The sequence below is a fragment of the Poecilia reticulata genome, linkage group LG22, assembly GCF_000633615.1.
Source record: "Poecilia reticulata strain Guanapo linkage group LG22, Guppy_female_1.0+MT, whole genome shotgun sequence".
Classification (NCBI taxonomy): domain Eukaryota; kingdom Metazoa; phylum Chordata; class Actinopteri; order Cyprinodontiformes; family Poeciliidae; genus Poecilia; species Poecilia reticulata.
The window spans coordinates 20,076,689-20,089,865 of NC_024352.1; the positions used below are offsets into that span (position 1 = coordinate 20,076,689).

General features: G+C 39.1%; 1 protein-coding gene across 1 annotated transcript; it reads left to right on the plus strand.

The window, feature by feature from the left end:
• The first annotated feature begins 6,851 nt into the window (after positions 1-6,851).
• LOC103458980 (retinol dehydrogenase 14) lies at positions 6,852-10,177 on the plus strand. Its single transcript, XM_008400145.2, has 2 exons — positions 6,852-7,617; positions 8,283-10,177. Exons 1-2 carry the CDS (start codon positions 7,375-7,377, stop codon positions 8,898-8,900), a joined length of 861 nt encoding a protein of 286 aa, XP_008398367.1. The 5' UTR covers positions 6,852-7,374; the 3' UTR covers positions 8,901-10,177.
• The last annotated feature ends 3,000 nt before the right edge of the window (positions 10,178-13,177 follow it).

Sequence of the window (13,177 nt, forward strand, 5' to 3'; positions counted from 1 at the left end):
GTTATGTCACAACTCAGGCATCATCATTAGGGTGAATGAAACTGGAATCAGTGTGGCAAACATGATGCAACAGACAGTTAGAGAGGTCATAAATGGTGAAGATGACTTTGGAAATTTTAACCAAGAATCAATGTGATTTTAAACATGAGTTTGCTATCAGTACCAGACAGGCTGGTCTGTGTATTACAGGATCAGCTAATTTGCCGGGACTTTCAAACATATAAACATCTTAAAGGTTTACAGAGACGGGCCAAAATAAGATCCAGTTGTGTGGCTAAAAATGTAAAAGGTCAGAGGAGAAAGGCAGTGGTAGCTCAAATTACCACTTGCTACTAGCAAGGTCATGTATGTCAAATGTTCCTGAGTGTTGATTTCAGATGGACGGGTCAGAATTTGGCTTAAGCGACATGAATCCATCAACAGCATCAATATTTTAGAGTAGTGACTAAGTAACAGTGTAGATATTGGTTATTTCTTATATTACCAACAAAACTGGGTTGTTTTAACCAAATATTTATGTTTTCATTCTCAAAACCTTTTGGTATTTTGAAATGTATGCAGTTTGTTTGCAACGCATGACTTGAACCACTGGATTCCAGACAGTGAAACAGCCAGGAGCTAAAAGTTAAAATAACGTGACTGTAAAACGTAACTCCTGACAGTAGACTGACCTCAGAGGTTCACAGAGGAACTTTCAAAACAAAGTTTAAAAACTGTTATTCTTTTTTTTTCCTCCCAGTTGATCCAGACAGACCACAATAAAGTGCAATGAATAAAGACGTGATTAACGTTAAGCCCCACTTCAAGCGCAAGAGAGAAATTGACTCTTTTCCCCCCGCTGATGGTTTCCTCTGAGGACTTATCTTTCTCTGTCTTGTTCTGTTCAATTGAAATAAATCAAACCACATGTTGCATTCGACAAATCCAAATGCTGATATTTTTCTGTTGTTGTTGCTGTAAAACCATCCATAAGATAGGGTCAACTCTGAGGTTTGTGAGGCCTCATCCTACTGGATGGTAATCACCAGCAGGGGTAGCCGAGGTCAGGCCTGTCAGTGCGTATCCCTGGAGAAACTCTGATGGCTAAAAATCTGAACTATTTTTTAACTCTTCTAAAGGGCTGGGGTCAACCTGGGAATGAGTGTAACACAGGAAACTAATCAGCTAAATGCATGTAGGTGGAGTTGGTGCTTTCTCAGAAGTGGCTGTAAGTGCCTCACATCGAGAGGCTTACCTGACATTAAAGAAGTGTGCACCTCTGATGTGGGGAAGTGAAGACAAACAGGGCTGGGAAAGTGTGCCGGGGTGTCGGAAAACCGCTGGTGCCTGCAGGTGAGCTGTGCATACAAATGTCTGTATATGTTCAGCAGGAACTGGCGGCAGTGCAGATTTTAATCTCCTTACAGCTGCTGTGAGCTCTTCTGAGTTCACACACAGAGACAGGAAAAAAGTCTTTGCTTTAAAGAGGAATGATCATAAAAGAGCTTTCTGACATTTCGTGAAACATTTCTTTGGCTACAGAAGGAGTTTTTTTTTTTTGCTGATTTCCATGTTCCCATGGCGCTGACTGCAGTCCAGATGTGGAGGAGTGTTGTTGTTTATGAATGAAACAGTGATACTGAAATATAAGCCCCATGATATTACATGATAATCATTTGCCCATTTTCTTAAAGGCGATTCATTTTGCAATAATGAAGAATGCAGAGCAGCTCTCAATAACATCACAGCAGACATAACAGCTTTGAGCAATCATCTGGGAAACTCTGCCTGTTTCACACGAGACGATCAGCCTGTAACTGAAAGATACTTTTGACACAGGAATTATTCCGTACCTCTCAAACTTTAGAAGTGTGCAGATGCTGAATTCTTTTTATAATTTACTGAAGCGCTTATAGATTATTTTTTTCTTATGAGACCCTGATTCACTATTTCTCTTCTAAAGGTGGTGTTGGCTTGAATTTTGGGGAGCGGGAGGCTTTGCTTGGAATTGTTGTCCGCTATGTGCTTCATCCTAACATTTAAATCACAAAGCACAACTTATATATCGGCACAAACGCAAACACAAAGTTCAGAAAAAGCTGTCCTCACTTCTTTATATAAATATGACTTTTTGCCACAAACAAGAAGGTTCTTCACAAGAAATTATTCAAAATGTATATCTTAGTCACCACAGAAGTTGGTGAGTATTTGGTATCACAAACACAACTGGACTTTGCCAGAAAGGCATATTTTTCCTTGATAGTAAATTACTATCAAGATTCTTGTAAATTATGTATTTATGGTTTTCTAATCCATGCTTAACAACTTATTTATATATGAGCAAACTTATCCAGTTTTTTATGGTGTCTAAGTGAAGGTGAGCTGCAGTTGTAAATATGTAATACATGCACTACATGAATATTTCCATGTAATAAATGTAGAACCAGTCCTATAGTGAATCGGTTCCCCCAGGTTAAAGATTTATTCACTTCTGTCTTTCATGGACTACGTCAGATATCCTGAACATAAAAACACACCCTTTTCAAAATAGAAATGAGAAATTACTAACAAATATTGGGTGTATCATTTACAGTTCGAGTTTGCACAAGGTTCAAACATATCTGAGCAATTTTCTGATGCTCAGATGAGTTTATCCAAAAAGTCAACTCAGTAAATCAGAGCAGAGCACGTCTGATGTCATAAAAATGTGTCTGATGTAAATTTTATGCTTATAAATTTAGAAGAGAGGCAGTCTGCTTAGTCAGAGATCTTCTATTGAAGGCGTTAAAATGTCCTCCAGCTCTAATACGATTCAAATGTTTAATCTCCAGAGAGATGATAAAACAAACTGGTTGACACATTTGTTACTTCTAAATCTGACCGCTGTAATTCTTTAATATAGGCGAGGACATAAATTCAATGAAATAACTTTTGGTAATCAAAAATACAGGAAGAAAAATACAAATGTGAGATTAAAAATGTCCAATTTTAGCTTCTCTTCACAAGGTCCCTGTCATATAATATATTTTTAAATGTTTTTTGTTTAGATATAAATTTCTGAATAAATAATCTCTATCTCAAATTGAAGAACTGATTGCTCCCCATGTTCCCAACGGGACACTTGGCTCTTAGAGTAAAAATGTACTGGTGGTTTATAGGTATCAGGCTCCTTTCCAGTGGAACCAGCTCCAAGACTTTGTCCATCGACTGGGCTTTAAACTTTTCTTTTTAGTAGCACTTAAAGTTATAGTGGCTCAGGTTTTCTTTTGCTGTCCTTATAGTTAAGCTTCCTGGAATGCCAGAGGCCAACTCTGGAATTTTCTCAAATTAAGTAAAAGTTTTCATTTGTGAAGATCTGTGTTTTTCAAAGTAAGTTAAATACTGAGAAAAACTTTTGCCAAGTGATATTTCTACACGGGGATCCTTTTGTTTACTTGTGTAAGTCGTCAAGCACAGCCAAATATTAGCTGCAGTGTCTCACGCTGAACTTCAACAAGGATTTAAAGAAACATGACAGCTGAGATCTTGTAGCCTATAATAACGATGGAAATATGTAATTCTGACACATTTCTGCCTCTGACACCTTGGAGACGCGTGTGTCGGACACCTGAAGGGGCGCGGCGGGTTCAGAGTTGCCTGCAGATGGAGGTATACAGGGAGCACCGGGCTGTATATGTTGAGCTTCACCACTGAGATGGACCTGGCCCCGTTTCTTCACCTCCGCATTGAGCACCGGCCTCCATTTATCAAAGCAGAGTCTTGGCTCAGCCGAGTGACACGCTGGGACCGCTGCTGTCGTCCAGGCCATACATTATGTCAGTTAAAGCTGTTTTTTATTAGCTGGATGATAGATAGTTCTTTAATTGTTTAGTTATTTTTTTTCCTCCTTGTGTGAAAACATGGATTTGAACGTGGGAATGTGAGGACTCTGCTGTTGCTATGTTTTAAAGAAAGAAAAAAAAAAAGAAAGGGGTTTGACGGAGGGAGAACGAGACTTGCTGCTGATGTGCTGGAAGCCGAAGAGCATTGTTTCTGATAAATAAACATGTTAACCTGAGCGAGGAGGTAAATGAGTCACTGCTGAGCAGCTTCATGTGATGACGAAACTAAAAACATAAAGATTTATTTAAAATGTCATCTTCTGGCCTGAAATCTTCAGTTATCATTATGACGATCTGCTCATTTGTCAAGAAAAGATAATAAACACTGCCTGCCGTCTTCTTCAACTTAATGTTAGAACAACCCAGTCTGAAAGCTCTTACATGAGTTCATCTCTTTTTTTTTTTTTTCTTGCTGGTGGAGTTGAAAATAAAGACAGAGTAAAACGAACCCTGGATGGATAGTTGCATCACATTTTCAAGTTGAAAATGCTAGTTGGACAGAGCTTTAACTGTCACAGATATGTTACATTGAAAACAAATTTAGTGTAAATTAGTTCTATTTATATAACACTACTGTTTCAGTTTTTGGTGAAGGTTTGGTGTTTAAGATAAAATACACCTCCCTCTGAACAGCAAAACTAGGAGCCTGTATCATAACCAAGTGAACACCAGCAGGACCTTATATGGAACATCCTGAAATTTCATTTGACTGTCTTCCAGTAGACCAACCTTTTCCAGAAGTCATTAGGGACAATAAACATGTTGTCAGACCAGTACCTTGTTGCTGAAAAAGGTATTAACATGTTAACCTATGTTTACAGAAACACGGTTTGGCTTTGTAAAACTTTAAAATAAAAAAAATAATAAACACTTATAATGCACATTTTTAGAAGAAATGTGCATTATAAGTGTATGTTTCAGCCTGATAATTTTTGTTAAATTATATAAAAGAAACCTTTTGCCATTTTGGTGAATGATGGAGCTCGATAAGCAAACCCTGTACCAACAGATTTAGGGTGAACAGAGTCCTCAATCAAAAATGTGAAGCTTTCAGTGTCAGGAGCTGGAGAGCTCGCCATTAGCAGTTGCTACCTGGATTTGGGTAAACAGCAGAGTATGGATGGGCGGATAAGTAAAATTAGCCTAATTAGCCTCAAAATTGCCACTAATAACCTCCTGTACAGTTAATCAGAATTAATTAGTATGCCACAAGGCTGCAGAATAAAGCAAATACAGCGTAGGAGGACTGATTGAAGGATGGAATGCTTTCTCCTCAGCACCTGAAAAGGACTGCTTTGATCAGAGGCATTAAGGCTGGGCTGGAATAGGATTTTACCAGATCACCTCGCATTTGTTCAGGAAATGGTAGAGAATCGGTGTAAACAGACCGCTCACTGTTAGTGCCGGAGACTGAACTTGAACTTTTAATAATAATCTTATCCTATTTCTTAAGCATCACTGTGGCCTTTAAACCATTCCCCTTTGCACTGCTGCTTTGTTTAGTTCCTCTGTGCACTCATAAATATGTTCATTTTCTCCCCGTAGTTTGTCCAAGCATCCAGCAGTTATTGTTCTCCATAGGCAGCTGTGCAGCAGCTACTGGAGTGATGGGAAGCTGCAGAGCAGAGTTGCTTTCCCTCTCAGCTGCTGGAACCAGGCTCATTTGTCTGCTACAAGCTCGGCTCTTGCTCCAATGCTTTCCAGATGTTACAGATGTTATTACCACATTATTGCTGCTGGTGGAGCCCCAACTGTGAAACCAACCACGACAGGCTCGGCCTCGGTACCAGCGGTGGAAGTGGAGGGGTTTGAATCCATGTTTCTCTTGGCATGAGGCCACAGGGGTCTCTAAAGGTTTTCATTGATTTATTTAGGAAATCTGAGAATCCAGTGAGAATAATATGAGGTTTTTCAGTAGCATGTCAATGTGGTGAGTCTCGCATACTCTGTGAATATGGATCCTCAAGTGCAGCATAAATGCGGGGTATTCAACATGGTTTGTGGACAGACAGTAATCTTTAACCCAACAGACTCATGTTCACATCTGTCTATGAACATCACCACGTCTTCGACTTCCTCATCTCGGTTCATTTATAAGGCGCCAAATCATAACACAGGTCACCACAGTGCCTTTTAAGGTCTGTCAGTACAACAATCCATAATGTGAGACACTAGAGACCATCTGACCAGAGTCAGACTGATTCACACCCTTTAACAGCTTGTAAATAAAACTATATATTCATGACACATAGTGACAACTGAACAGTTTGATGACGGAATTTATGAGATCAAGTTAAAAGTTCACAAAAAGCTATTGGAAGCTGCATACAGCTTTCATGTAACAGGGTTTGGTTGCTATTTGAGATGGTCAAGCATAAACATTTCGCCACAGAGGAAATTAAACTACATTTAAAAATGACTACGAGGGTCAATACTATTCTCCTAACAGTTAAGAACATGCAGTTTACATAAATTCCCCAAAAAACCTGCATAAAACCATTTTTTGTTTTCACTTTAATTTTGTTATCCTCTAAAGTTCACTTTCTAAAAAAGTAAGGATAAAACTTCTCCACTGACCTGGAATGGTGTTGATATGATTGAATGCTGTTTTTACAGGCTTTTGTCTGGGAGGTACTTCACACGACAAACTCAGAAGACTTGCAGTTCTTCCAGATGTTTGCTAATTCCTCCTGCCGCTAGTCTAGAGGAACTGAGTGGGGAAGATGCTGTGGAGGCATCTGTGAGGCAGAAGCTCAGCTGGAGATGGCAGCTCCAAAGAGGAACTTTGTGGAAATAGGTGATGCTTTATATGAGCAAGCACTTAGGCACTCCTGAGTCACTGCCATGGAAGCTTCAAGGATTTCTCAAACATGTATGAAAGAATCAAATAAACACTCTATGTTTTTGATGAGGGATAAATATTACAACGTGATATAACACTCCCCACCAAAGTGGTCTGAGGCAAGAAATTAAAGTTACTTACCAATTTTGTGCACCTGTGTCAGAATGAAGTGACCACTTGCTGATTGTTCCAATAAATAAATAAAAATAACAAATTATATTTTTATTGAAGGAATGTTTTTATCTTACAGGTTTATATATGAAGGGAGAAATATAGGCAGGCATCTTAGTTATTGTCATTAACCTTAGAAATATGCATATTTTTCTGCCATTTCTCCAGGACTAATTCAGATCCAAGTTTAAGTCTGAGCAGTAATTAGCAACATGTGCAGTTGGACGTAATTGCACATGTGCAATGCTTTTGTGACTGTTCGTCTAGAACAAATACAGAGACCTGAAACTGATTTTGAATAATGATTTTAAAACGTCTGTATTAAATATCACGTCCAAGTGATTTAAATATTATCTTCAAAATCAAACAGATTTTACTCCCGGCAGTTTAATGGCCAACTGTGCATCATGAGAATTCTGGGTAGTGAAGTCTTTCTTCCTTGTTATTGTCACGTGATGCTAACTGTAGCAGCAGCTCTGTAAACAGGCTCTACCAGCTAACATGATGCAGGGGAAGACTGTGATAGTGACGGGAGCGAACAGCGGGATCGGGAAAGCTACAGCAGCGGCGATTGTGAAGCTCCAGGGCCGGGTGATAATGGCCTGTCGGGACCAAACCAAGGCCGAGGAGGCTGCCCAGGACATCCGGCAGGAGACCGGGGCAGACGGCAGGCAGGTCATAGTCAAACAGCTGGACCTGGCCTCCTTGAAGTCTGTGCGCTCCTTCTGTGAAGACATTATAAAGGTAAATAGATTGTTGATCATTAAACGGGTTTCATCAGGCACATCTTTGTACGTTTCTGTGCTGGATAATAGTTTAGGTTGAATTAAAAACGGAGGTTTAATTTTTAAATTTGTTGAATACATGTTTCAAATGTCCGCAAAACATGAGTCTAAAATAAATTGCATTCAGCGGGTAATTTATTCTACCCAAAGGCATTATAAAAAATTTGATATTTTTATTTCTAATTCTTCCTAAATTACAATTAAACTATTTACAAATAAAATCTGTCACTTAACAAAACCCTATAGTTTCTCACAGATTCCAGACAATAAAACCATTTTAAAAAAAGAGAAACATTTCATCCACTTTCCAGAAACGTGCATTGCTTAGTTACACACCAGACTCCTATCATGTCACATGTATTCATATATTGCATTAATATAGCTATTTGTCTTCAGGATTTACTGCAGTTGTAAGGTAAATTTTAAAACAAATCAATTGCCATAGTTATCAAGCCATCTGACATTCATTCTGTGGAACCTCTATGTATTATTCTGCTAATAAAAATTGAGAAAAAATTTAGTCTAAATACAAATTACACCAGTAATATAGGCTCTACGTTTGTGGAGTTCATTAGTTTTGGAAAGCATAAATGCACTGAGTTTCTCCTTTGCGCCGTTAAACAGGAGGAACCTCAGCTACATGTTCTGATCAACAACGCTGGAGTCTACCAGTGTCCTTACACCAAAACAGAGGACGGCTTCGAGATGCAGTTCGGGGTCAACCACCTTGGTCACTTCCTGCTTACCCACCTGTTGATGGACCTCCTGAAACGCTCGGCGCCCAGCCGCATCGTGGTGGTCTCCTCCAAGCTTTACAAACACGGTGACATTAACTTCGAAGACCTGAACAGTGAGCAGTTCTACGACAAGGCCTTTGCCTACAGTCGCAGCAAACTGGCCAACCTGTTGTTCACCTGCGAGCTGACCCGCCGTCTGGAGGGCAGTGGAGTAACGGCGAATGCTCTGACTCCAGGCATCGTGAGGACTAACCTGGGACGGCATGTGCACATTCCGGTTTTAGCAAAGCCCCTTTTTAACCTGATCTCCCGGGGCTTGTTTAAAAGCCCAGAGGAAGGAGCTCAGACTTCAGCGTATTTGGCCTCCAGCCCGGATGTTGACGGTGTGCAGGGAAAGTGCTTTGCAAATTGTAAGCCTCTGGAACTTCTGGATAAGGCCACAGATCAGGAAGTGGCATCGAAACTGTGGGACATCAGTGAAGTCATGGTGGGCATAACGACTTGAGAACCGTCTGAGATTTACACGTTTTTTTTTTTGTTTTTTTTTTGCAGGGTAATGACTGAAGCTGAAAGATATGCAATGCCTTGGTTACATTTCCTTAATTTTTAGTTGTGGTGTTGAAATATCAAAATGCTTTCTATGTTTATGGAAATGTTCGTATCCTTTTACATAGTGGATTGTTTGCAGCATCTTGTTTCAGGTGCTAGAATCTCTGTTTCAGTTCTTCTTTCAATAAATTCCTAAGATCAAATGTTTCTAATGTAACCTTTCTAACAGTGCTGTAGTAATGAGTGCCCTGAGTTTTACTAGAAGAAGTTGGAGGCCTGTAGATTTTTGTAATACTTTCTCTGCAATTTATGTGTTAAGCTTGAGATAACATTACTGGAATGTCCATTCCTGAGAAGACTGACAGCTTCCTTGAACGTTTCAAAATCTTTCTTTCTGTAAAAAAATGGACGTTAAATACTTTGGATATGACCCTGGAACCCTTCTCTTATCAATCCACAGCAACAGTAGCTTCTCTGTTGTTATTGCTGATGTTTTTCCACACTGTTCAAACTCCGCTTTTTATAGAGGTGGCCGCATAGATGATGGTTGTTCAATCAATACATTTGATCAGGAGCACCTGGCTGGTTTGTTCCCTCTTAAATTCTCCAGAAGCAGCCAGGGTGGACTGGCCCACGCTTTTTATGCAGGTGCACATAACAGAATCATTCTTATTTACTTGCTTCATTAGCAGCCGCCCTCATCTATATACGCCCCTGGAGGTTTGAAGAGGTTTTGCCTGTGGAGGGTCGCATTTCAGATATCACTTTTCCCCCAGCAGGTTAGTTAGGCTTCATTCAGCCATACCGGTTGCTCTAAAACTCTGTCATTAGCTGGGAATGTTTGCTCTCCAAGTCACCCGAAAATAGCAGTTTTCTTTCTTTTTTTTTTTTTTTTACCAAATGGTAGCGGGACCTCCAGGATTCATGACTTTCCCACCTGTATTGTTCATTAGGACATTTTCTGGATCATTTATGGTGAGCTGGAAAACGAAGTAGAAACACAAAGGCAGCCACTTTATCAACTTCATCTCACACACAATGCTCCTGGGCCACTTTTTAAGCAGCTCCAGTCTATTTGTTTTACAAATGACTCCAATTAGTGTAATTACAGAATCTGATGTTCTTAATGGGCACTGTAATATTGATAGGTCCTTGAATGCTACTTTACATGTGAGTATTTCAGTCAGGGTCCTTATCCAACACATAATGGATCGATTAAAGGAGTTCTATGTCTGTTTGTTTCTGAGCTTCTGTTGGAAGGCCTTGCTCCTTAATTCATACACTGAGTTTTATAAAAAATTATGTTTTTTGCATCTTTTGGATTTTGGCAAGCAGATCTTCAGTAATTACTTTATTTGTAATTTTACTCCCCTCCCTCCCTTCTTTCTTAATATAATTTTTTTGAAGTTGCCATTTTTGTTTTGTGTCAAAACTGACCAAGAACCCAGTCCTATTATTATCCTATGCAATGCTAAGTAACTGGAAAACATAAAATAGTCCCTTCAGCTTTAAGGAAAGTCTCTTCCTCAGTTAGATGAATTTAAGTATATTGGAAATAGCAGCACATGGATCAACAGTTTGTCTGCAGTAAAGAGGGAGTTGCTCCAGTCTTTGAATGAAAGATGAAAGGAGGGGTTCTGAATTATTGTTCCAGATCTAGTTCTTCAATGTAAATGCCAGAAAATGGCTTCCTCTGGGAAACAGGTGTCAAACTCCACTCCTGTAACTTTTAGGTCATGAGTACGACTCCGAAACTTGAGTGCATGATGTTGAAGTGATTGCCATTTAAATCAAGTGTGTTGGACTTGGGATACATCCTAAAGGGACAGAACAACAACTTATTGTGAAGCAAATCCAGACAAAAATATATGGGAACATCAACTTTTATATTTTAAAATGGATAAGTGTCTGAGATATATCAGTACTGACATTAATAAGGCATGTAGTCACAACCTCAGTCACCTCACAGAAGATGTAGGGTCAAGGTGCCTTGTCAACGCCTGTAGGTCATACATAACCAGGCCTGGGTTCTAATGTCGTTACCAGTAGAAATACAGACGACTGTCTGCTCAGGTGTTGAAGGAGCAGCACTATCTCACCGGCATGGAGCCGCAATGTGATAAAGATAAAAAACTAATTTGTCAATAATAGTCTCTTCTAAGCTTTTAAGCCTGCAGTCCATTAATTGCATATTTACTTTATAAATCGTTATGCAGAGGTCATAAATGTTTAATAGAACACATAAAGTAGACTTAAATGTATGTATTTATTGTGTAAATATGCAATATTTATGAGTGGTACTTGGAATGGTCAGGAGGCATTAGTGGAAGACGTACATCATCTTGGCTTTAATAAGACTAAAGGGATTTCAGGTGAACTTGAGGCAATAAAGTACAAGGGCTTAAGGGGTTGTTTTCTATTTTATGTTGAGAATGCGATCAAAGATAGAAATCGTAGGACATCATGCGCTTCAGTGTTATAATCAATCACACATCTTGATTTTTAGACCTACAACTACACCCGATTATCTCCAAATGGTCAATACTGACCCTCTGAAGTTTCTTCTCTGGATGTTGGTTGCAGCCCTACCACAACATTGAGTAAGGATTTTTCTCTGATGGTTTTCAACAAAACAATTCCATTTCACTTGGGGTACGTGTTCAAGAGACCTGCTGAAGTCATGCATAAATTTAAGCTTAATTGTAGGCACTGCTGGATACTTAGAACCCTGGTCATACAAGTTGCATTCTTGATGAATAAATTGCAGTTCTTGTGGAGAATGTTTGATGTGATCAAAGTGTGACTTTCGGCGCTGTTCAAAATGTCAACTAAACCAGTTTTCTCATTGTGATTTTAGAGATTTTAAATATAGAAATCTTCAAACTGAATGTAGACTTACTGTACTGCTCTAAATGAAGGAATTCTGCATACAAATGAGAATAGGTAATGAACGTTTTGGAAGAATGCCAGGGAAGATCATAGTTTTAAATCAATATGTCAGGGTTGAGTGTCTGGAAGAAATAGGCCTCAGGCGAGTAGTTGTTTGTGATTTAAGGAGTTTTATGTTTCTGCAGCCATGTCTCTTTGAAACATGTAATACTCCCCCATGCTTATTGGAGCTCCAAGCCAGAACAATTTGCAAGATAATCCAAGGAAGAAATGGTTTAAATTTCTTCATCCTTATGCTCAATGTTGCTGCTGCTGTACATTTTCATGATCTCTCATGTTTGGATGTAGACACATTAAACCAAAAAACAAGATTTTTGGACCCTGGGAGTAAAATCATCTGAGTCGGCAGCCTTATTTTAAACTTTCTCCAGCTGCATTTTCACCTGACAGCCCGAGATTTACAGGAGACAGAGGAGGTTTCAATGTTTCTGTGTCCAGGCTTCCGCCAGTATGATCCCCTAAATCTCAAACTTTCACTGAATGATTTGAAGCACTAATAGGTCTTGATTCTGACACTTTCAGCAGCAGCATGCCAGGTTTTTCCTTTTTTATCAGCTTCTTTCATCTTCTTTCCTAACACCAGCTGGACCATGACCAATGCTGCAGCAAGAGGGAGGAAAACAACCTAGGTGTTTAGTTTGGCTCCTCAATTCACCAAAATGAACTTTTCAACCTTCCCTCGAAGTCTACTTTTTTTTTTAATGATGTACCTGGGTTTGTTTTCCTAGCACCTCTAAAATTAGCTTCATAACTCCCTAGCAAGTGATGTGGAAATGTGTTTTTCTTTTCTTTTTGCCTGATGCCATAATTCACTTTACAGCTGACAGCCATCAGCCAACATACATCAGTTTGACAACCAAAGTCAGATTCCATCATCTCCAAAACTAAAGAAAATGAATGCCATCCATTTTTAGGCTTGCTGTTCAAATGTGCTCCTCTACATTTGGAAAATTCAAACCATATATGCTTCATGAAACTCTTTACAGATGTGTTTTGCTAGGGTATTGATTGTTTTAATTATACTTTATAAAAGAAGAAATAAAAACCTTAAAATTTTTAAATAATTGGAACAATGTTGGAAATAGCAACGTTGCTATTTCCAACATAGCAATGTTGGAAATAGTAATGTTAAGAAGAAAGGAGATGACCACTTAGCAAGTTTGGCTTCATGTAAGAAAAGATGGCTACAGTGGATCTGAAGAAAGCAAAAGATAGTCTCAAGATCATCCCAATTATGAGATTTGAACCATTTATTTGCATTATAGAAGGATTGTGTCACATTTC